The sequence below is a fragment of the Lemur catta genome, chromosome 18 (genome assembly GCF_020740605.2).
Source record: "Lemur catta isolate mLemCat1 chromosome 18, mLemCat1.pri, whole genome shotgun sequence".
In the NCBI taxonomy this organism is placed as follows: domain Eukaryota; kingdom Metazoa; phylum Chordata; class Mammalia; order Primates; family Lemuridae; genus Lemur; species Lemur catta.
This window is the reverse complement of record NC_059145.1, coordinates 42611037-42635319: the sequence shown is the minus strand read 5'-3', so window position 1 is coordinate 42635319 and position 24283 is coordinate 42611037. Positions and strand designations below refer to the sequence as shown.

The window sequence follows — 24283 nt, the reverse complement described above, 5'->3', positions numbered from 1 at the left end:
TAGCAACTAATTAAACAGATTGTAATAGGTACCATCCATAGACCTACAAAGTAAGTTAGCCACCTTACTAAACATTTTAGGGAAGACCCACTGACTCCTTGAGCTTCATTTCTTTACTCGTTTGTAAAACAGGCTGGACCAGAGTTTGAAAGAGACCTGCTAGATCTCTCAGTCTCTTTCCAAAAGGCTGTATCTTCGAGGGCCCAAGTATGTGAGGTAGCCCAGTAGGTGTCATGCTCCATTCAAGAGACAGGCATTAGAAGGGGCTCATAGTAAGAGGAATGCTCTATGTTTTTTTTTAAAGAATGTATATTATAGGCTTCCAGGAGCTAGAGGAAGGAAAGTCTGTTTGTAGTCTATTTGTTGAGTTTTTTAAAAAGAGTCATGAAGATTAGAGATCCTAGTCTACCCCCCTTACTTTAGAGATAAAGACACTAAGGCCAAGTTGAAGTGACTTCTCAGGTCCCTCAAGTGCATGTGAGGGGTTGGGAAATAGAACTCAGGCTTCCTGCTTGGTCATTCCTCCCATCCCCCCACCTTGGAAAAGAAAAAAAAAGAAGCCATGTGCTGTGCTCCAAAGTATAGTTACAGGCCAGGTGCAATGGTTCATGCCTATAATCCCAGCACTTCGGGAGGCTGAGGCAGGAGGATTGCTTGAGGCCAGGAGTTTGAGAGAAGCCTGGGCAACATAGTCAGACCCTATCTCTATAAAAAACAGAAAAATGAGCCAGATGTGATGGCGCACCCTTGTAGTCCCAGCTACTTGGGAGGCTGAGGGAAGAGGATTGCTTGAGCACAGGAATTTGAGGTTGCTGTGAACTGTGACACCATTGCACTCTAATCTGGGAAACAGAGCAAGCCCTTTTCTCAATTAAAAAGAAAAGTATAAGTGTGACAAGCAGAGCTGGTTTTGAATACTGGCTCCACTACTATCTAGCTCTATGTGACCTTGGAAATATTGAGCCTCACTCTTTCCACCTCTGCATTGGAGAATAATAAAAGCTGCTGTGCTGGGTTGTAAGAATTAAAACAAGCTGCTTTGTGAAGTCCTCAACCATAATAGGCATTCAGTTCATGCGGATGCCCATCTCTATTCCTCTAGGCAATACTGCATGTGTTTTGCCTAAAACATAAGTTTTAGACAAAATGTCAAATGGTCCTCCATTTCCACCTCTGCAAAACAGGAGAATTTGACTAAAATCTGTTATACTAGATGGTCCTTAATATTCTTTCCAGGTCTAAAATTCTTTTCAGATAGTAATTTTTTTTTTTTTTACCACTTATTCTTACATGTGGTCTTGTCTTAAAGTTGTCTGAATCTTTCTCATCATTGCAACATGTAATAAGCCCCACCCATAAAAAGGGAAGATAGAACATGCAACTCAAAGCTGCTACTGATATCCAACATTTGTGACATGTATTATGTCACATTATATGTGGGTGTGTATTTTTTTAATATATCAGTAAAGCCAGGAAGTGGTAACATAGCCAGTTGTAGTAAAATAGTTGTAGTAAGTAGAGGAGCTGTCACTGTCCAAATCCCAAACTTTTTTCAGAAGGAATGATCAATGTTAGGAGTCCGAGTGTGTGCATGAATGAGTTTTATAAGAAGGTGGCTGGTTATGAAGCAAGAAGGAAAATTTAGCTTACTGACTACTTCCTGGTTTCCTCAATGCACTTGAATATGTATGAAGTTTGGTTTGGAGGTACAGTATTTTACTTTTTGTTTTTTCTTTAAGTTTTTTGCTGAAGGTTGGGTATGACCAAAACAAGAGGCAGGCAGAAGGAGACAGACTCTGCTGTGGAGGGAGAAACATTGTAGACTTGTTGGTAAAGATCTTGTTAAACAGGCCGGCTTGTTCTACCTGTCTGCACACTCTCCTTGGCTAGCAGGCATGATGCAGAAGATAAGACACCTGTCCTATGTTAGGCTTTGGACCACACCCTTACCTTTTTGAAAAAGTTTAGTGACTCATTCTATTTCTTTATGAAATATTTCAAACAGTGATTCATGGTTCACTCTTTGTTTTTCTGAGACTCATCTAAAAATGGGCATAAAATTTACAATTCTTTTGGACCCTTACAGAAATTAAATTAAAATAATTATAGCTCAGGTAAATTAATTTTCTACTTGACCAGATTTGTTTCTAAAGCTTCATCTGTGAAGATTTATTTATTCATCTTTGAAGTTGCAGGGTTGGCTTGTGAATACTTTTATATTTTTAAGTCTATCACTCTTAAATGTGAGAAGTCCTAAAGAAGGCACACATCATATTTTTAAGGCTGTATAATTTAAGTCATAGAAGGTTCTCATTATACTCATCAGGATGAATTTCATTTGAGAGTTATGATAGAAACATCAGATGCTACCCTGAAAGATTCAGTGGACATTTTAAGTGATTGTTTAAGGGTAGACTGAATTACTTAACTACGGCAAAAATTAATTTAGGTGGGAATTTATTGTTTGTGGTAAGTTCAGGAGAGCACCAGACCAGCCCCCAATAGCAGTTAAGCATAATACTAGATTTATTAAGATTTTACACATGCACTTGAAATAAATTTTGACTTAAGCCAAAAGCCTCCTATTTTAGAATTTCTACTGCCTTGCAGATGATCATGACATGTGCTAAGGAGTTGATGAAACTGAGTTTCAACTATATGGTTTCTACTTATAGGGACCTAGAAAGTTTAATCCCTCAATTTTTGTTTGGTTTTTTTTTTTTTTTTAAGTATTTGGATGATGCTTATCACTAAGCCAAGGAGAAATAACTTCACCTGATTTTGAGTTTGTTAAACCAGTCTGTGTACAGATATTTCATACAGGCCTTAATGGTTTGGGTTCATTGCCCTTTGTTTAATGCTACTTTGTACAGTCCCAAGATGCTGTTCTTGAATGCATGTACGGATGTGAGAATGTCGAGGTTTTAGAAAAGGAATTCTCACCAAGTACTTTGAGATGCTTCTAAGGATTTGGTTTTAGATCTAGCTGAACTACTCCATGACTTCAGTATAGGATCTTGTCTCAAGAAAGCAGGTAACATAGGACTTATTGGCAATCTGAGAGGATCGGAGTCCTTGGGGACGCCTAGTCCCTTAGGCTCATGGGGCCCCAGATTCCACTTCACTGAATACGTTTGTGTCTGTCTGTGTGGGTTAGTGGAAGGGTACACTTGTGATCAGGTATCATGAAGCACAAATGTTGTACGTATATCTTGAGGCAATTCTCTGGACCAGAAGCAGGTTTTTTAAAGAAAATTAACACTTATGTCAGTCATTTCTTAGTTTGGGCTTCTAGGAAGGAAGACTGGCTGCTTTCCTTAGACTTACCACACACTGCCCCCCACAGAGCTCAGATCATCATTCTGACACCACGTCTTACCAGGATTGCTGGCTCTAGGGAGCTCCAGAACCCCTCTGAGTCTGGAAATCTGTTTCTCCTATGACTTCCTTACCCCTCAGGCTTAGTTCCTTTGCCTTTCTGGGCTTCGGTGCACTTTTATGTCGGGTGGGAAGAAAAAGTATTTTGAACATGTATTACTAACATATAAAGGAGCTCTCTTTTTAGTGCTATAAAACCCTTAGCCAAAAAATACAATGTATATTCCTATAATTAACATTACAAAATGATCATTGTTCTAGGTCTTTCCTTGGAAAACTGTTATCCACTTGGAGGAGCAGAAAACCCAATACCACCAAAATGAGACTCAGTTCTTTAGTGCCTCCCTGAGCTTGTCAGCCTCTGGACTCAGCCCTCTCATCTGCCTTGCCCGTCATACTGCCAGAGTGCCCTTGCTACAGCATGGATATGAGCCCCTCACAACTTTCCTCAGAAACTTCTGTGGCTTACCAGTCCCTCCAGGGTGAAATCCCATCTCATTATGAAATTATTAATAAAAGGCTTTCTAAAGCACAGCCTTCTCCTACCTATAAAGCTTCATTTCCAATCACTCTCTGCCCCTTCTCTGCAAAGCCTATATGTGTGCACAGACATGCACACAGCCCTGGACATCCAGCCCTGCCATCAGCACCACCACTTCCCCTGCCTGGCCTACCCACCCCCTTGCCTTTGTCGAAACAGCACACTGCTGGCTCTGTGCCCTGCTCAGATCCCACCCCTTCAGAAGTCCTTACCATGATAAAGTCTATCTAGCTCGCTTTTGGGTTCTTTGGGTTTTGGATGGGTGGTTGTTTTTTGGTTTTGGGTTTTTTTGTGGGTTGTTTTTTTTTTTTGGTACTATTTGCCCCTTTGTTGTGCAATTCATTAGTCATCTATGTGTTAGCATTATTGTGGGTGTGTCTGTCTGATTTACGTGGCCATTTACCAAGAACTATTGATTTGAGCACATAGTCATACAAGATACCAGGTCACAGAGCTAAACAAAATGGGAGTTGAAAGTTAATAGAAAAAAGCAAATAGGACTGGTCTTACCAGATTGGGAGCCAGGGAAGGGGAATGGCAGGGCGTGAGCAGAGCAGCACACACACATTATTGTCCTCATTATCCCTCCTGTGAGAGCCTCTGCATAGTTCCTTGCATTTAGTGGCTGCTCCGTAAATGTCTTTTTGAATTGAATTAAATGAAGAGAGGCGACCTTAGAGAGCAAACAGGGCAAGGGGGTGAGGGAGCCGAAGAGGGAGGATCTGGAGGAAGCTGGCCCTCAGAGGGCATGCGCTGGCAGCAGGTGGTATGGGGATTTGGGGTTCACCATCCTCCTTGAGGGCCTGCCGCAGAGGCCTGAGCAACCAATTTTGCCCGGCTCCTGGAAGTAAGGACTCACGTGTGGAGGTGGGTCCTTGGCAAAGAGCTGCTGCTCAATTCTCAGGACTGGAGTTTCCTAATTCAAAACAGAAAAGAAAAGGGGATTTATATTTGCCCTTTTTATTGTTTTTGTTAGGGGCAGGGTGAAGGGAACATGTACAATTTGTTTCACAGTGGGTTTTTCCCCATATTTCTCAGATTTTCAGGTGGCTAATTTAAGGAACAAATCCTTATTGGAAAGCTGTTAATACTTCCCTTCCTTTTGAGAGGCCTGGGGGTTAAGTAACCTTTATATAGCAGTATGTCTTGCTTGGCTGCAACTGGGATATTTTGAAACTCTGAAGTGTGGGCTGGAATGTGCCCTTTGTTTTAGCGCTTAGTGTCTGGCTCTGCCAGGTGCGCCTTTGGCTGGGTCCTTTTCCAGATCACAGACTCCCGCTCACCGGTGAGGGTGATGGGAAAACAGAGTTCCTCTGTACACTCTTTGGTTCCACCTTGTTCAAAGATGGAACATTCTGGCTACTTGAGTAAGGGTCAGTCCACCTACTCTGCGGCCCTACTTGGTGCACACCTTCCACCATTCAGAATATGGCTACAGCTCTGAAAGTAAGGAGACAAGGCCTCTAAGAAGTGGGCCTGGGATCACAAAGCTCATGCATCCATTGAATCAGCACATGCTAATGCTAAGGCAGGCTCCCAGCCCTCAAGGCCTGTATGGTGGGGGAGCGTAGCGGGTATTCCCTAAAGGCATAGTACCCAAAATAAGTACCCTTTTAAAAAGACATCTAATAAGATTTAGTTTTATTTGCTTTTCTAGCCTGTAGCCATCAGCAGTAGTAAATAAAGGGTATGTTGGGAGGATTAATGACTGCAGAGACAGAAATGACAGTAGCCAGGGATGGAGGAGGAAGACAAAGAACCATATAGCAGAGATGCCAGAATTATAAGTCTGAACAGACCAGTTGGTATGAGGCCGAGACTGAGTGAATTTCGGTAGCCCCTGAGAACGTCATTACCTAACACACCTCAGTAATTGATGTTCCGGGTAATAACTCTAAATCATTCCAGAAGAAATGGGTGGTTATTGTACTTAAAGCAGAAAAAGTTATAATTCCTTTCCTTTTCCTTTTCCCTCCCTCCCTTCTTTCATTCCTTCCTTCCTTCCTTTAAATTTGATTCTATTTTTGAGATTTCCAGCTAGGCGTGGTAGCTCATGCCTGTAATCCCAGCACTTTGGGAGGCTGAGACTGGAAGATCACTTGAGCCCAGGAGTTCAAGGCTACAGTGGGCTCTGATTATGCCAGTGCATTCCAGCCTGGGTGACAAAGGGAGACCCTGTCTGGAAAAACAAAAAAAGATTTGCATCTTAACCATCCAAATGATTAAAATGTATCTCTTCTTCAAAATAAGTCATAGTTACCTGGGAAGTTTACTTACGTGGAAGGGCTTATTCCTCAGCAAAACCATGCACATAAAACATAACTCTAGTTTAGTCAAGTCATTGCCTACAACTAAAAATGAGCAATTGTCAGTCAACTACTCTGAATATGCTATGAGCATAATTTATCACTGGAAGTATCTAAACAAGACAATTCTAAATTTATTTTCAGTAATCATCTGTTTATGACAACCATGCCATTTATGATAATCAAAGAACAGTTTGATAGAGTACACAGGTCATGGGGAGATGCCTCTCAGGCTGCAGACTGCGGGAGGTTATGCTGCCATGGATGGGGGTGGGGTGGGGTGAGTTGTAACTGACCATCTCATCACACCAGCCTGATCTGCCGGGGAAGCAGGAGTCATGGTGGCTCTGTTCTTTATTTGGTGGGCAACAAGTGCTTAGGACTGGGTATCAGCAGGTCTTTCTGTGAAGGGCCAGAGAGTAAATATTTAGGGCTTATGGGTCACAACTACTCAACTGTTGCCATTATAGTGCGAAAGCCACCAAAGACAATATAAGCATATAATCAAATGGTGTGGTTGTGGTCCAATTAAACCTTATTGGTTTTGAGCTTAAATAGTAATTATGGGAACATAGGGGATACACATACAAATCTGTATGGCGGCAGGAAAAACCAAAAAAGTCCTTGCAACTGGAGATTGTCAAAATGTTGAACTTCAATGAACTCTTGAATCATTGTGGGTTGTCAAGCTTTTTTGTTTGGTTTTGGTTGAACAGAGTTTAGGATTTTAGTATTTCCCGGGCATAGGTTAGGTCCCAGACATCCCTGGTCTGTAATCTTCTACTATCCTTTTGTTTGGTGCTACAGCAGGTGTACCCACATCTTTTAATGTCTTTAGGTTGTCTGGCTGCACTAAATTGCCACTGTCCTCTGGAGAGCACAAGATTGCTTTGTTAGAAAATTCTGGTTGATGGACCATAGGGAACCAAGGCTTTTACTCTGCTTGAGGAGGTAGTTATTCTATATGTGTCATGACTTCTTGTTCCCTGGTACAGTGTGCCCAGCATGTGACAGTCACTGTATTTGTTGAATTGATGTTCCTTTGGATAAGTACATGGTACACATTTGGCTGTCTTTCGGCCATTACTTCTCTGGCACCTTGGGAAGGGTGGCCCTGTCCTCATTCTTCATTATTAGTCTGTGCAACTTGTGACTCTAGAATGTCTGTCATTTTGAGTAGTAGTTACTGCTCTGCCCTCTCAGCTTTGTGGATACGTTCTTACTTTTCATGACTGTACTGTATTCAGTCCAGATGCTCTTTCCTTGTTGCGGGTGAGGACACTGGAGGAAGAAGGAAAATGGGAAAAAAGGATAACTCAACACAACCATTGAAAGCCTGCCCTTACCGTTCAGAGCCACAGTCTTCACACATAGCCACTGTGGCTGTTGAGTGATTTTCTCTGCTGTATAGTTACTTGAAGTCTCAAAAGACTGGGGTATCACTTGCCTGTGTCATAGCCTGTGTTATGGGTGGCTTTTCTGTGGCACCTACATCTGTTGGGAAGCTTGAGCCAAAATCACAGTTTCTAACTGAGAAGCCTGGTTAGTGATGCAGCAGGCCAGAGAGGTTAAGATTAAAAAAAAAAAAAAAAAAGAGGAGGGAAATCTGAGCTCTCTGTGTCTTGTAGCACATGCTATAGACAGATAGACTATAGTCATCGATTCTTAGTTATTTCACTGCTGTCCCCAAAGACTCGAGTTGCAGCTGTTAGGAAGAAAGGGTGCTTTGCTCAGCACTTATTTCCAAAGGAATGATGCCTTTCCTAGAGAGAGTATTTGTGCACAATCTGTGAGGTGTACAATCTATGTCGTTCATCCCAAGCACCTCCAGCCTCACACCAGCAACCCTGGGAGAAAAGTGGCCAGGGCTGCAATGTGGGTGTTTCCACAGGTGAGGAAACAGAGGCCTACAAAGCCCCATAGCCAGGTAGTGGGAAAACATCTTTGAGCTCTCCCTCGTCCTCTCTCCTTCCCTCTCCCTTCCTTTCAAGTCAGAATTTGAATATATCTTTTAAGGCACTTTCTGCCCAGTAGATCCCTAATAGCCAAAGAGACCTGGGTTCCAGTCCTGCCTCCACATTGGCATGCTGTGTTTGCTGCTCCTGCTCTAGCTCACCTTGGGCAGGACATTTACCCTTTGGAGGCTCCCTTTTCATTATCTGTCACGGGAAGGTCTGGAGCACAGTGGTGCTGTTTCACAAAGGCTAAGTTAACTCTCAGGAGTAGGGAAGAGAACTCACATTTTACTATACTTGATCTTAGCCAAGAGGCCAAGAAGCAATGAGAATTCACATTTTAAGTGAACAAGTTTAGGCAGCTTTTCTGCAAGGGGTTTGTTCATAGATATTCATGGCTCACTTTGGAAAGGTGATTTTGTCAAGTCTCCTTGATGACAAGACAACACCAAGTTTCTGGGTTCTTTCCTCTCTCTTTCAGATGCCAGTATGGACAGAATAGCTTATGATGCTTATCCCCACCCACCACTTCCGAGACATTGAGCGGAAACCAGAATACCTCCAGCCGGAGAAGTGTGTCCCACCACCCTACCCTGGTCCCGTGGGAACCATGTGGTTTATCCGTGACGGCTGTGGCATTGCCTGTGCCATTGTCACCTGGTTTCTGGTCCTCTATGCGGAGTTTGTGGTCCTCTTTGTCATGCTGATTCCATCCCGAGACTACGTGTACAGCATCATCAATGGAATTGTGTTCAACCTGCTGGCCTTCTTGGCCCTGGCTTCCCACTGCCGGGCCATGCTGACGGACCCCGTGAGTATGTCTGGGCTTGTTTTGACCAGCCCACACTCTCCTCCTCTGGCCCTGGCATGGCCGCAGCCTGCATGCTCCCCCTGGACCTTGGGACTATGGGAAATAGGACAGCCAGGGGTGGGCGGGGAAGTGGATCCCCTTGTTCAGAGTTCTGTGGAATTCTGATTAGAATTCTGATCTTGGTTGAATATGTACATTGACGTATATACATTAGTTGGGCCTGTTGTGGGAGGGGCTTGGTCTAGGGGAAACCTGGCCTCTGGTTAGCAAAGCACAGATAGCCCTGGAGGCTGGGACAGACAGAGTAGACAGCATGCTGGAGGGTTGGGTCAGGATGGGGCTTCCCAGTGAAGACAGGGCTGGAGCTAGGTGGATTTGAAATTAAAGCCACATCCAATTCCAGGAACCTACATGGAAATGGCCTTCACTTTGCTTGGGGAGGTTCATCTTTTCCTGAAAAGCTGGACAAGCCTGTTTCAGGCCGCAACAAGTGCCTCTTGGCGAATATCTGTGGGTAAAGCAGTGGTGTTCTGCTCGATGACTTAGCTAAATATACCAAGCTGTGCACGTGGCTATTGAGTGTTTGTGCACCCTGGTATTAAACCCTCTGTTCCTGTTCATTCTCTTGTATGGGAAAAACAAGAGAGTACGTTATTTGATAAAGACCTCCTGTGGCTTGTTTCAGTGCGTGGGATGTGTGTGTTTAAATTAAGAAAGGGAGAGCACTGCCACTGGCAGTGACAATGGCCATGCAGATTCATTTCTGTGAGCCCCAGGGAAAGCTCAGTAAAGATGATGGGGTCCTGCGTTAGTTCCTGTCCTCGAAGGGCTCCGTTTCCTGCTGGTTCAGGTGGTGGATTGTTAATCCGTCCCAAGGGAAGGCAGCTTTCCCAACTGAATTACGTGCCAGCGACTGGTCCAGACCAGGCCTTTTCTCACGCATGTGCCTCAGGGAGACCAAACCCAGTGTGAGGCAGGGGCCTGCTGGCGCAGTGTTACCACCCTTCCAGGAGCACTGAACAGCCATCAGCCGAAGGAAGCAGAGTATGCGGGTATAATTGTAAGTGCCCCCAAGCACAGGGGTATAAAAGAGTTTTCCCAGCAGCATCAATGTTGTCATTCTGAAAACAAGGATTTATTTAGAAAGTTTTATGATGCTCTTGCTATTGGGAATACAGAAGTACAAGATATTATTTTGCTCAGTTCATATTTAGTGTCTACTAAGCCCCGGGTACTGTTCTTACCCTCAAGGTGCCCTCTGTTTGGAGAATACAGGTGAGGACGGTCCTGTGTGATGAAGGCTGTGGCAGAAGGAAACATGGATTGCTGGGGGAGAACATTAAACCAATCTAAGTAGGGGTGACGGCTTGGAGGAGGTAATGTCTGAGCCCGTTCTTTTCAGAGCAGTGGACATTGAGGACAAGAAGACAGGCAGAGGGAGCCGCACGCACAAAGACTTAGCAATGCAGGAGTATGGCTCCTCTGGGCAGCCAGGGGTTGTTTGGAATGGTGGGAACTTAGGAGAAAATGGGTTTGGGTTGATGGTGTGGATGGGGTGCCAAAGAGGAGGGAAGATAGGAATCGGATGATGAGAGGCAGTCTGGAGCCCCTGAGGGTTTTAAACAAATTTTAAACAAAATTGTCACTTTACAAGGATCACTCTGGCAGTGGTGAGGAGGAGTGGCACTGGTGAGGGAATAAAATGAGTAGCTGTGTTTACTGAGTGCCTACTCTGTGAGAGATTCCTTTCTGGGCAATGGATATAGCTGTGAGCAAAACAGACAAAAATCCCTGCCCTCTTGAAGCTCACATTCTCATAGTGGGGCCAGGTAGTGAAGACATGATTGAACAAAGTATTTCAGAAACTGATGAGTGCTTTAAAGACAATAAAACAATGTGACCTGGGTGATACGGTAGTGACTTTTCTAGGGTGAAGGGGGACTACTTTCAATCAAGGAGGTCCAAGAAGGCCTCTCTGAGGTGGTACCTTTTGAGCTGATGTGAATGACTTGAAGCTACAATCCAGGCAAATGAAGATCCAAGGGCAGAGGAGAGAGTAGGCACAAAGGCCCAGAGGCAGGAGCGTGCTTGGCACATTCAAGAAACAGGACAAGACCAGGGTGATCAAAACATAGTGGGGGTAAGAGAGGCCAGAAGAGGTGGAAAGGGCCTCAGAGGCTGGATTCTTCAGGGCCTCATAGGCCTCGTGAGAATGTGGGTTTTTATTCTATGTGCAGTAGGAAGCCATCAGAGAGGCAGGATGTGATCTGATTTGCTTTGTGCTTGTAATGGAGGTTCAAGGAGTGACAAGTAGAAGTGAGAGACTAAAGGTATTGCAGGTGTCCAGACAAGACATGGCAATGGCTCGGCCCAAGGTGAGAACAGTGAAGCCAGAGAGAAGCCATTGTTGGATCTGGAGTCTACTTAAGCCACTAGTTCTCAAGCCTGGCTGCACTATAGAATTCCTTGGAGAGCTATTTAAAAGTACTGATGCCTGGTCCCTACCCCTAGAGATTCTACTCTAATTGGCCTGAAGGAAGGGCCCTGGGTATTGGGATGCTTTATAGCTCCCACATTTCTCTCACGTTCAGCCATGTCTGAGAACTGTTGTCAGAAAGCTGATAGAATGAAGAGAGATCACACAGTGTGCCTTCTAGAGACTTGGCTGGAGCAGCCGGGGTATTGTGGGTGCCTTACATTGAATGGGAAAGTCTGGGGAGGAATGGATTTTAGAGGAGAAATCAAGGCTTGTGTTCTGGCCAAACTGCCCCTATATTACGTGTAAGCAGAGATGCTAGGTGGGCAGTAAATAGCCAGTCTGGAGCTGGTGGAGGGTCAGGATCAGAGAGTGGAGTGTAGAGGTTGTTGGTTTATAAAAGGCATGCGAAACCTGGGAACTGGATGTTGGGCGGTGGAAGAGGAGGCTTCCCCCCTGCTATTCCCACCAACCTTACACATGTGTATTCTTTTACACACCACATTGAAGCGTGTAGCCTCTCCATGCACATCTGTGGGCTGGCCCTTGCAGTGGATACAGGAGACCATGGTTCTCACTGTGGTGTATTGCTCCATTTCCAATCCTAAATGGGTGAAAGCCTCAGACTATATCCCAGAAGCAGTTAGCTTCTCATAGGTGTATTTTGCTGGTAGCCTAAAAGGGAACTGAGCCAAAAAATGAAGAATTTGTTAAATATCCACCATTAGTAAGGGGAGCAACTCAAAGCATGTCCTACATCCTACAGTTGTGCCCCTCTCAGGATCTTCATGCCGCCACCTGCTTCTCCGCACCCCTAGCACATGACATCTTATGCAAAACACAGGATGTAAAACAAGAGAAGTAGGGCTGCAGAGGTGGGGCACCCTGGGCTTCCAGGGAGTAGAGCTGGGAGTCCAGACCTCAGATGAAAAGCAGATTAATTAGAGGTTCCTCACTAATACTGCAGGAGGAGTCTGTTTTTAGAAAGGGGTTGCTGCAGGGTTCTCAGGAGTTCCCTAATGGGATTATAATGTTTCCTATCTCAAGAATTCATGTTGCAGGGATTTTTTCAGAACTTACATCCAAAGGTTTTAAACAATGTATGCACTGTGTATCATTTTGATTTGTTAGCATTATCAGTTAAAAACAAAAAAACCAACAACAACAAAACAAACTTCTTATGGTCTCCCCACAGTTACTGTGCCCCTTCCAGCTTTAAAATTCTTAATCTAAATGTAACATCAGAACAGTTGCAACCACCGCAGCCCCTGTAAGTAAATGACTTAGCAGTCATTTACTCCAATGTAGTAGTAGATGGGTCCACATAGAGCTTGAGCAGAAAAGGGAAGAGGGAAACGACTCCCAAACATGTAAGCAGCCACCTTGGAGGTGAGATCGCCATTTGAGAAAGAGGGTGAAAGGGGTAGGCCTGTAAACAGAGGGAAGGGGACAAATGGACAGAGGAGCAGGCAGGCGCCTCACTTGGCTGGTAGGCTGGCCTGGTGGCAGCGTGGGTGGGAGTGCAAGTCATGCTGGTGCTGGATCTCGTGATGCCCTCTCCTTGCCCACTTTGAAGTTGTGTAATGTCATTAAAGGAGCTTTCTGCGTCCCTGAAACACTTCAGACCTTTAGAGGTCTAGAAGGGCTCTGCTTGTCCTGAGGAGGCAGACTCTTGAAGACAACCTGGACTCAGAAACCTGTATCTTGGTGCCCCTATCTCTTTCCCCACCCCCCACCCCCGTCCCCAGTTCTACCACCTTTTTTCTTTTTTGAGACAGAATCTCACTCTGTTGCCCAGGCTAGAGTGCTGTGGCGTCAGCCTAGCTCACAGCAACCTCAAACTCCTGGGCTCAAGGAATCCTCCTGCCTCAGCCTCCCGAGTAGCTGGGACTACAGGCATGCGCCACCATGCCCAGCTAATTTTTTCTATATATATTTTTTAGCTGTCCATATAATTTCCTTCTCTTTTTAGTAAAGATGGGGCCTCACTCTGGCTCAGGCTGGTCTTGAACTCCTGAGCTCAAACAATCCGCCCGCCTCAGCCTCCCAGAGTGCTAGGATTACAGGCATGAGCCACCGCGCCTGGCCATCTACCACCTTTTATTTTCCATGTACAAACACATTTAATTCTCATCCTTTGAATTCCCTCAGGAATCCTGAGGCAATTCCCTTTAAAATACAGGTCTGGGACAATGCCTGTCTCCCAGAAGATGCTTAAAGCTGACAGACATTGTTTCTTTTTGTCCTGGCTTCCAGGAAGCCCAAAACCAAGAGTTACACAATCACAGCAGTTGTATAAACCCTTATGGTCAGCATATTTTTAGCCTTCCTTTCTTTGGATCTTATCATTTATTAACTTCATAAATTATCTCAGATCTGAAATTTGGAAAAAGGGTGTGTTGCTTAATGACAGGGATACATTCTGAGCAACGCATTGTTAGGTGATTTCATCACTGTGCAGCATCATAGAGTGCATTTACACACCCCTAGATGGTATAGCCTACTACACACCTAGGCTATATGGTACAGCCTGTTGCTCTTAGGCTACGAACCTAGCTGTGTAACATGTTACTGTACTGAATACTGCAGACGATTAGGACACAATGGTAAGTGTCTGTGTATCTAAACATATCTAATCATAGAAAAGATACAGTAAAAATACAGTGTAATCTTACATGTGGTCCATCTTTAACCCAAATATCATTATGTGGCACATGACTGTAAATCTATTCAGTTTAACCACATTGTTAAGGAAAAGAAAACTGCATCTGTCTGCCTGCCACTGCCCCCTCCCTTGGAATCCCACCCTGTGAACACCTCACTATAAACAGACTTCCGTGACAATCTCAGACCGCTACAGGCCACTGATTTTAGTTTCAGCTGCCAAAAATCGTCAGTGGAAATGTTGGGGCTCACTTCAAACGTGCAGTTGGTATTCCCTTCTGGAGTCTCTTTTGGCAGCCTTATTGAGCACGTGCTGTATACAGAACCAGTTGGCATGTATTTTCTTGGCAGGGCAGTGCAGCAGCATGATGTCAGGCCTGTGGGGGCACAAAGGAGTAGCACATGCGTCCTCCCACAGCAGGCTGGGTGCAGGATGCAGCCAGAGAAAGGCTTTGCCCATCTTGCCCAAAGTTATTGGCATATTCCCTGGGTCAGGTCAGGGGACTGGCCTCAGGGTCTATTTGAGTAGCTTGCTGCATCCTCCTTCATGCCAGGCAGCTTCTTAACTGAGCAACTTACAAACACCAGTGGGAAGATCTTTCTGGCTCTAGAGGGAGAAAGTGACCCATATGTGGACCACCTACCTCCTACTTTTCTGTGGAGGGCACAGGTGGCCCTGTGATGCAGGCTTGGGGCTGGTCACCATGCTCCTGGGAGAGTTTCTGCCTAGACCAACAGGTGTGCACAGGCCTTAATCCCATGGTCCTAAAGCAATTTTCATTCTTGTTGCTTGAAATGGATGGGAATGTTGAGTCCTCAACATCATTGGCATTTTTCTAGAACCTGTCTTCAACGCTTTCTACCATGTCCTTTTACATTGTCATGTTGTCCTAGAGCAGGTACTTATTGGAACAGGCCTTATTATCCTAGGACTGTTTCAGTCTTAATATTAATGTGCTGATATAATTGTTGGCAGTAGAATGATACTGTGGCATCAAGGCACTAAAAAAAAAAGTATTTTCCAAGTCACTTAATAGAAATACCTGATAAATATATGTTCATCTTCTGATAGTGGCATAGTTTCCAGATTTGGATTGCCTGGGTCCGAATCTTAGTTCTGCCACTTATTAACCATGTTATCTTGGGAAGTTACTTGACTTCCCTGCTTTTGTTATCTTATCTAAAAAATGAGGAATATCATAGTCTCTGCCTCATAGGTTTATTGTCCAAATTAACTCACAGAATACAGTTTTGTCACAAAGCCTTTGGAACTGTGCCTGGCATATAAGCGCTCAATAAATGTTGTATCATTGTTATTCATTGTGGGTTTATTGAATACATTCTTCATGCCAGGCCCAGGGCAATTTGCTGGGCTACTGACAGACGTTGTCCTCCAGGAATTTACAGTCATATACGAGAGATGGTTTGTAATTAAATGATGTGTTCTAATACACATACAAGCTGTGTGAGCACAAAGGCCAAATGATGGGTTCTGCCATGGGTGTGGTCTGGGCCCATTAAGAAGAAGGCAGAGGAGGTGATCCCTAGGTTGGTTCTGATTTGGGTGCTAGAGGCAAGGAGGTGCCTGGCAGGCTGGAGGCGAGGGGCAGTTGGAGTGATGCTAAAATGGGGCTCCTGAGAGCAGAAAGGAAAACTTGGAGAGCATGGCACCTTTGGGAAACTCCAGGTCAACCACAGGCGGGAACTGGGTAGGGATTGGTGGTCCAGGGCTGGGTTGTGGTGGCCTTGTGAGCCCTGCCCAGGGGCTCAAACTCTGGTCCATGGCCCCGAGGGATCCAGTGAAAGCTTTTAGGCCAGGGGAATAATGTGATCAGATTCACATTTTGGAAGGTTTACTCTGGAAATTAGTGGGGAGAAAGAATAGAGGTGGGGCTGCAGGATGCGAGGGAGAGACTAGAGGCAGGAAAACCTTGGAGATTCTCCAGTAGTCTGGGACAGGTCTTGATGGGGCTGAACTAAGGCATGACAGTGGCTGGCAGGGAGAGCTACACACAGAATTCAAGGCACAGTTTTGGGCAAAATTAACCTGGTAGAGTGGGAAGGGTATGGGGCAGAAGTTTAGAAGAATTGGGGATGACTACTGTATTTCTACTCCAATGACAGGATAGATGGATGGGCCATGGGCCAGGAAAGGGAGAATTGGGATAACAGTTCAGGGAGAAAGCAGTGGTGGGTTCAGTTCTAGCTGTGTATGATGCCTCTGGGACAGCCAGGTAGACATACCTGAAGATCCAGAAGAGGTCCAAGTGGGATCTAGGAATTTGAACATCATCACTGAGTGATGATAGAGGAAGTACAGATTGTAGGAAAGATTGTCCAGGAGAGAGTGCAGCATGAGCAGGGAATAAGGCTGCAGGTGGATACCTGGGGAACAACAGTGACCAGGATTGGTGGGGTCACAAGCAGAGAGGTGAGGCACAGCCCCCCCAGACAGGAAGGAGGGAGTGGTCAGTGAGGAAACTCCAAGGAAGATGAGGGCTAAGAGTTGGATTTGGCCACAGGGAGTTGCTCAATGGCCTGTCAAGAACAGTTTCCTGGTGTGGAGGGGACAGGTGCCAGAAAGCAGTGGACTAAAGGGCAAGTGAGAGGTGAGCAAGGACATTAAGCACACAGTGCTTCAAGAAGCTTAGCTGCTAAGGGGAGGGGAGGATGTGGAGTTGGCTAAGAACACAGGGCTAAGCTCAGAGGTAATAGTAAGGGGTCCCTGAGAGCCAGGGTCAGCTGGGAGCCTCATCCTCCAAGACAGTGGGGACTGGTGGATTCAGGGAGGTAGGAAATGTGCAAGGCGTTTAGCTCCAACATCCTCAATGTTCTCTGAAATAGGAAAGGGAGTGGGCACGGGATGAGGAAGGTACTAGAAGTTTGGGCTAGCCACTAAGGGGAATGGTTGATGAAGGCACATCATACCCTACCCCTACCACCCAAATGCACGCACACGCACACGTACACATTACATTCTTTCCCCCCAGGAACGCAGAGCTCTGTGCAGAGAGGCTGGAAAGAGAAAGAGTTCTGCCATGACCAGAGCAGAAAAACTTTAACAGCTTCTACACACTTCTTTTAAACTAGATTTAAACTGATTCCACTATGGGACCAAATATATATTTTGGTAGCTATATGATCCATCTTTATGGATCAATAGATTTTTGAAAGTGTTTGTAGCTTACTGTGTACAAAGAGAAAAGACTGAAAGAATGTCCTTCAAAATGTTAGTAGTACTCCTCTTGGGTGATCAAAAAGTGAGTTTTCCCTTTTTCATTTTTTCATCTATGTTTTCTTTCTTAAAAAATCATGACCAAGTATTACTTCAGTGCATTTGGATCTGCCAGGCTGCAGTAATGTGAATCTTTAAGACATCCCTGTGAAGTGTGTAAGAATGGGAGGACTCGGTGTGTCTCAGTAGTGCAAGTGGGACATCAGTGGCAAGACTGTCTCAGCAGGCCTTCCAGCCCGCCATCTGTCCAGGATCGTGCAGAACAGAGTTCTTTACCATGAACTAATAACAAGGAGTTCTTAGTTCATCTGTGGAGATGAGCCCAGAAGAGCATAATATCCTTAAAAAAAAAAAGGAAGGAAGGAAAGGGAAGGGAAGGGGAGGAAAGAGAGAGAGAGGGAAGGGAAGGAAGGAAAGGAAAGAAAAAAAAAGAAAGTCGGTGTGAGGCAGAGACTAGAAAGCTCACGTGTCACAGACTCCTCGGTCTCCAGGCTGGCCCAGCTGCTCTCTGGCTCTGAGCGATGGGCGCAGGTGGCTGGGCAGTGGGGCCTGTCCTGAATGGGGATGAGCCTTCCAGGAGATTTATGCAAATGGAGGGACATACTTTTCCAAAGGCTGAGCTGCTAAAGGATGTCTCTAATCATGGTCTGGAATAACAGGCAACCATGAGAATACCACGTGAGAGCTCTGATTGCCTTTTACGGTTTAGGGGTTTCCTTTTATAGCCTTTTACATAGGGTCTTTTGGGGTTTACAGCAAATTCTAGTGGCTGGGACCATCTTAAAAACTGAGCCTGAACAAAAAACCACCTGGGCTTTCATTTAGGAAAACTCAGCCCCATGGCTTCATGTCCTGGGGGGACATGATGTCCCTTTGCACTTTTTCTCTTGTACATGTGACGATAGTGTCTTCCAGTTGCAGTGTTGTGGTTTCAGGATCACAAAAGGTCACACAATTGCCCAAACTCAATTACTTTTGAGTTAAAGAGAATGAAAAATAAGGCCCTCTGGGCTTTTGTGAGACCCCTTCCTCCATCTGGGCCCTTCCCAGGCCCCCTTGGAGATCCACTTGTGCTGTGTGATCCGGGCTCCGCCTTGCCTTCCTGAACACTTGCAGCCCCAGGCCCTTCACCAGTGCCTCACGGGGGGCCCTTGGATGTCTCCAGATGAGACAGTAATAGCACTTTGGTTACACACTTCAGGAAAGGTGCTCATATTCCTTCTTTAGATGGCTCCTTCTTGAGATTTTTTTTTTTTTTTTTTTTGGCTCGTTTTTAATGTGTTGTTTCCTTATTGCAAAAGCTGTATGCTCGTAATAGAACATTTAAGAAATATAGTCAAGAAAATAAAAAGTACCTGTGATCCTACTACATGAGATAACAACTAAGACTTTTGCATGTCTCTTTGTTTTGTTTTAAGAGGTGAAGTCTCACTGTTTCCCAGGCTGGCTCACTGCAGCCTTGGAATTCCTAGGCTCAAGCAATCCTCCCACCTCAGCCTTCTGAGTAGCTGGGATTGCAGACGTGTGTCAGTCACCATGCCTGGCTTTTTTTTTTTTTTTAAGAGGGTGTATCTTTGTCTTTTTTCCTGTTCATATATGTGTGTGTGTATATATAACCTACCAGAGATGTTTCCCATGTCAGTAGTTATATATTTTTATAGCATATTTAATATCCAAAACTACATTTTAAATGGCATTGTACATACCATGTGGTACTTGTCTACCAGTTTGTTTGCTTTTAAAATTTTTCATAGGCTTTCCTGACATCTGATTGCATTTTGCAGGCCAGATTTTGTTTCTACATCTTTTTTGAACTTTAACAAAATATTTTGGCCAGGCATGGTGGCTCATGCCTGTAACCAACACTTTCGGAGGCTGAAACAGGAGAATCACTTGAGCCCAGGAGTTTGAGACCAGCCTGGGCAACATAACAAGATGCCATTTTTTTAACAAAATTTAAGGAAACACTTCAGAGAGTTGAAAGGGTATAATAGACCTCATCTCCACCTCACTGTCAGTCCTGAGCCTCCACCAATGAGATCAGTGTGTGTGTGGACAATTGCTCCTCTGGATTTTCTCATTGCCTCCTTGTCTCCTGCTACTCATGAGCCCTCAGTTCCTCATCCTCAGGACATATCAGTGGGGAAGCACGTCATTGCTCTGAATGACAAGGCAGCCATGTGCTGCCCATCTCAGGAGCGAATAGGTCCTCCTGGAGGCAGAAGAAGGGGAGGCTCACCAGGGGAGAGGCTGGGGCCCAGCAAAGCCACATGAGGAAGAGGCCAAGAGGTCTGAAGGCCCATCTCTGGGCCCGTGCTGGAAGTCTTTCTACTCCCAGGCACCCCTCTTCTGCGTAGCATTCCCCAGGATCTTCCTGGCCTTCCCGGGATCCCCACCCTCAGTCCTCCTGCCTCCCCTTCGCTCCCGATGCACTGGTGGCCATGCCTTTCACCAGGTGCTTGGCCTCGGCCACCTCGCTGCATCTGTGTGTCTGCACCCGCTGCTGGAGGCCCGGGCTCCCATCGCTGCTTCATACTTCCCACATGCTTGGCACGGTGTATACTTTCAGGAGACAGTTGTTGGTTGATTTGTCTCTGCAGTTTCCTTAGTTGGAAGCTTTATCCACTATGAGTCATTTTCTTATCAAAAGACAAAACCACAGCTCCCTTGCATTCTCCGCAATTAAAGATTTTTCTGTTTCTTCAGTGGTTCTTCCTCTCCCAGAATTCTTTTTGCAGGAAAGGTTCTGACACCCAGTCCTCATCCCTTCTGCTCTGGGAACCCCTCACGTGGCCTGTTATAGCCCGTCAGCCCTACTCTGGGGCGACCAGCTCTGCCTGAAACCCCCACCTGTCCACCCTAATAAACCACACTCTCATGGGCCCATTCAAGACCTGGGGGCAGTTTCAGGCTCTGTTGTTCTGATGCTGCACTAACTTCCCTGATGGTGCTGTCTCGTGGATGCCCACTGAGGAGTGGAGCCTGGTGTCATGCAGACCTGATGCGGGAGCCGTGGGGTGGGAGGGCGAGGGCCCCAGTCTTATCCCATAGATGTCACTTGACCTGGTGTTAGACATGGTTCTTGTTTGAGCTGGGCCAAGCAGGTGAAGTTCCCCACTTGCTTCTTCTGTGCTCTCAATGGCTTAAGGGTGCCACCATTTACCAGCTGTTAAAAATGGAAACCTTACTGGGGCTTATGTCCTCCCTCTCGTCACCCCCTCCACCACCACAATATTAAGTTGGTTCCCCACACATTTTGTAGATTCAGATCTCTGAATTTTCTCCCCACTTCTCTTCTGACCTTATAGTTCAGTCCTTCCTTACTAGACCATCAACAGTAACCGCCTAAGTAGTGTCTGGCGTTTTACTCTCTCCTTCTTATCTGATCCATACAGCACAAGCAACTAAGTTTTCTTCCTGAAGTACCAGTGTTACATAATGGCTCTGGGCTGCCTGTAAAGAAAAATCTGATGCCAGCCTTTGGGCCTGGCATTCAGTGCTCTACACGGCTGGCCCCTGCCCATCAGTCCAGCCTCCCACTGATACTGCATACCCTAGGCTCAGCACCCCAGTCTTCTCATTGTCTCCCAGATGTACCATGCTCACCCTCACCTCTTTACCTTTACCCACGCCCCTCCTTTGCTGGAATCCCTTTTTTCTCACAGGCCTACCTAGCAAGGCTCTGCACATTCTGATTCCTCTGGTTAATTTGCTGCTGCATCCTCTGTGCTCCCTGAACACAAATGTCTTCTGCAGCATGTAACCCCTTTTACTAGAATTGCTTGTTAGCCTGCAAAAGACTACAAGCCTCCTGGAAGCAGAGACCTTTGATTCCTGAGTCCACAGCAATTAGGTAGGAGCACAGGGCTCAGCACCAAGTAGGTGCTTAGGGAAGGTTGGTTGTCGAGACCCTGCTTAGACTGTGCACCGCCTGTTTTCCTTCTGTTTGGATGAGTGCACAGCAAGAGCAGATTCTTATGGCATTTTGGTTCTGCTGTTGGCTCCAAAGAACACAAAGTATTCACAAGCATACTAACAGGATTGGAGAGCAAATCAAAGAGCACTTCTGGCCAGCAAGTCAAGTATTAATACCTGAGGGCAATGGCTCCCAGTTGCTTATGGATTCACTAAGAACTAAATATAGATTACCAATCCTTCATAACAACAGTACTGGTAAACAAATAAAATAAAATAAGACTTGATCCCAATAAACACAACCCATTAAAATGTGGAGCTGCAAATTTTGATCTGGGAAAACTGGACTGTTAGATATGTGCTCACCAATGAAAACTCAGAAAGGGAGAAACTGTTACCAGGAAATTTAATGTAGACCAAAAAGTAGTCAGTCAAATCCTCATTGTAAAATTTATATAGGAAAGAATGGATTCAATGAAGATAATATGCAAAATGAAAATAGAAAATAATCAAGAACAATGTAACTGTTCAGTGTAGAAAATTAATCAAGGGATTAATGTGGCCTAAATGGCATTTCCTCAAGAAAATTGTTTTTGTTTTTTTTTTTTGTTTTTTTTTTTAGAGACAGAGTCTCGCTCTTTTGCCCTGGCTAGAGTGCCTTGGCGTCAGCCTAGCTCACAGCAACCTCAAACTCCTGGGCTCAAGCAATCCTGCCTCAGCCTCCTGAGTAGCTGGGACTATAGGCATGCACCACCATGCCCAGCTAATTTTTTCTATATATATTTTTAGTTGTCCAGATAATTTCTTTCTATTTTTTTAGTAGAGACGAGGTCTCGCTCTTGCTCAGGCTGGTCTTGAACTCCTGAACTTGAGCGATCCTCCCGCCTCAGCCTCCCAGAGTGTTAGGATTACAGGTGTGAGCCACTGCGCCTGGCCATCAGGAAAATTCTTAATAAATATTCCTTGATGTTGGCATAATTCAGAACACAGAGTCCACATGTTGGTACCAAAACGTCCTGTCCATGTGTGTGTGTGGTTGCTGCTTTTCTCCACTGTAGAACGTTAGAACCGATTGAACCCTCGGCCCAACCCTGATGCCTTTCATCTTTCCTACAGGGGGCAGTGCCCAAAGGAAATGCCACTAAAGAATTCATCGAGAGTTTACAGTTGAAGCCTGGGCAGGTGGTGTACAAGTGTCCCAAATGCTGCAGCATCAAGCCCGACCGAGCCCACCATTGCAGGTACACTTGCTGGGGCTCGCCTCCTCTCTCCTCCCACCACCCGCCTCCCTCACCCCCACGCCCCCTGCACACACACACTTCCCCCGCTAGCTGGGAAAGGGCATTTGGTGTGGGCTCAGGATATCTGTTCCAGGACTTGGCTCTGCCACACCTGATGTAGAACTTGGGCAGGCCCTTGACTGTCCCCTCCTTTGTTTTGACATATGTGAAATTGAGGGGATTCCCACTTTTTCTACCTTACAGCTTTATCACAAGGGTACCGTAGACAAAACCTTAAAAATCATTCTGTGACTATCTAGTACTTAAAAAGAAGGGGTTGCCCTTGAATGCAGGCTTTCTTTTTAAACAAAACTTCTAGAAATTGTAGAAATCAACTAAAAAATCATTTCCCCATCTTAGCTATGGTGAGTTTTCCCTTTTTGTTTTCAGTTTCTTTGTTAAGTCTTTCTGATAAGAAAACATCTAGCTAAAAATTGCATTTTATCATTATAAGGGAATATTAAATGCTAAATTACAGAAATACAAAAACATCACTTGGTCTCCTTTTCAGACTGTGGTATGTGTTTGTGGGGGGAGGGGTTGTGGAGGAAAGAACTTGCTCCTGGTGTTAGAGGTCATCCTCCTCGGGCCATGGCTGTGGAGACATTTGGGTGTGAGAGATCTGAGCAGCTAAAAATCGGCCCCCCTCTTGGAGGGGAGTCCTCAGTCTGCAGCATTCAGATGCCATTGTCAGCTCCTCAGTACCTGCTGTGTCCCAGGCCCCTCAGCCTGCCCTGCCTCATCCTCAGTCATCTTATTTTCATCTTCCTGGTCACCCCTGGGATAGATATGGCTACAGGGACAACCTCCCTAGATGAGGAAATTAAGGCTCAAAGGGTTAAGTGACTTCTCCGAGGTCCCACAGCCAGTAACTACTAGAGACAGGATTGGGTCGCAGTGGTTCTGGCTTTAAGTTCAGATAGGGCTCTGTCCACTAGAACTCTAGTTTGGGGGTGACTCAAACAACTTTATGTAATTGTGTTTATGTTGTGCTGTCTCTCTGAAAGAGATGTACAGACCTCCCCAGCAGGTTGCTGCCTGCTTGAGGCTGAGTGCTGAGGAGCTTGGGCAGGGCTGGTGGTGATCGCTGTCTCCTGGGGGGTTCTATCTCTGGGTCAGCTTGCTTCTTGTGCCTGAGATAGGGGTGTCAGTCTAGCCTTTTCCTGCCACCCTAGGGCTCAGGAGCCCCTGTTTTCTAAGTAAGCATCACCTGGATAAAAGGCCCAGCTTGCTCATGCTTGTGCGGTGCCTCAGCATAGGCCAGTGTGGTGGGGCACTCTCCTTGAAGTTGCAGAGGTCAGGGTTGGAAGTCCAGTGCTGTCCCTTGCCACACTGTGGGACCTCAGGCCAGGTGCTGCCTCTCTCTGAACCTCAGCTTTCTCCTCTGTAAAAAGAGCTTCACAATAAGCTTTCTCAGCTTATTGTGAATGTTAAATATGAGTAACTGTGTGAGTCACCTAGCTCAACAAGTGGAAGCTACTCATTAGTAGAAGCATGTGTAAGGAGTTAGGGGTGTTTTGGGTTTATAAAGGCTGGACCAGAAGCAGGGAGGTGTTAACTGTGTAGAAAAGAACTTTTGGGTGATCACAGTGGTTCTTTTCTCTTCCCTCCATGAGCCCTCGGCTGCCTCCACTGCTTGGCATTTTCCTCACCACCTCCTCCTCTCCTCTCTCCCTAGGATGATCCAAGGGAGGTATTCTTGTGTGCTAGTAAACAAATCAG

At 45.6% G+C, this 24283-nt stretch overlaps 1 protein-coding gene across 8 annotated transcripts in view; it reads left to right on the top strand.

The window, feature by feature from the left end:
• The window catches only part of ZDHHC3 (zinc finger DHHC-type palmitoyltransferase 3), a 50772-nt gene that overhangs the window by 6491 nt on the left and 19998 nt on the right, over positions 1-24283 (top strand). For all 8 annotated transcript variants that reach the window (XR_006729930.1, XM_045530883.1, XM_045530885.1 and 5 more), the window contains 2 exons: positions 8662-8991; positions 22398-22522. Coding sequence is in view for 7 of the 8 variants with exons in the window: in XM_045530883.1 (XP_045386839.1) it covers positions 8686-8991; positions 22398-22522 (431 nt within the window). In the remaining variant the exon portion in view is untranslated. The remainder of the gene's footprint in view (positions 1-8661; positions 8992-22397; positions 22523-24283) is intronic.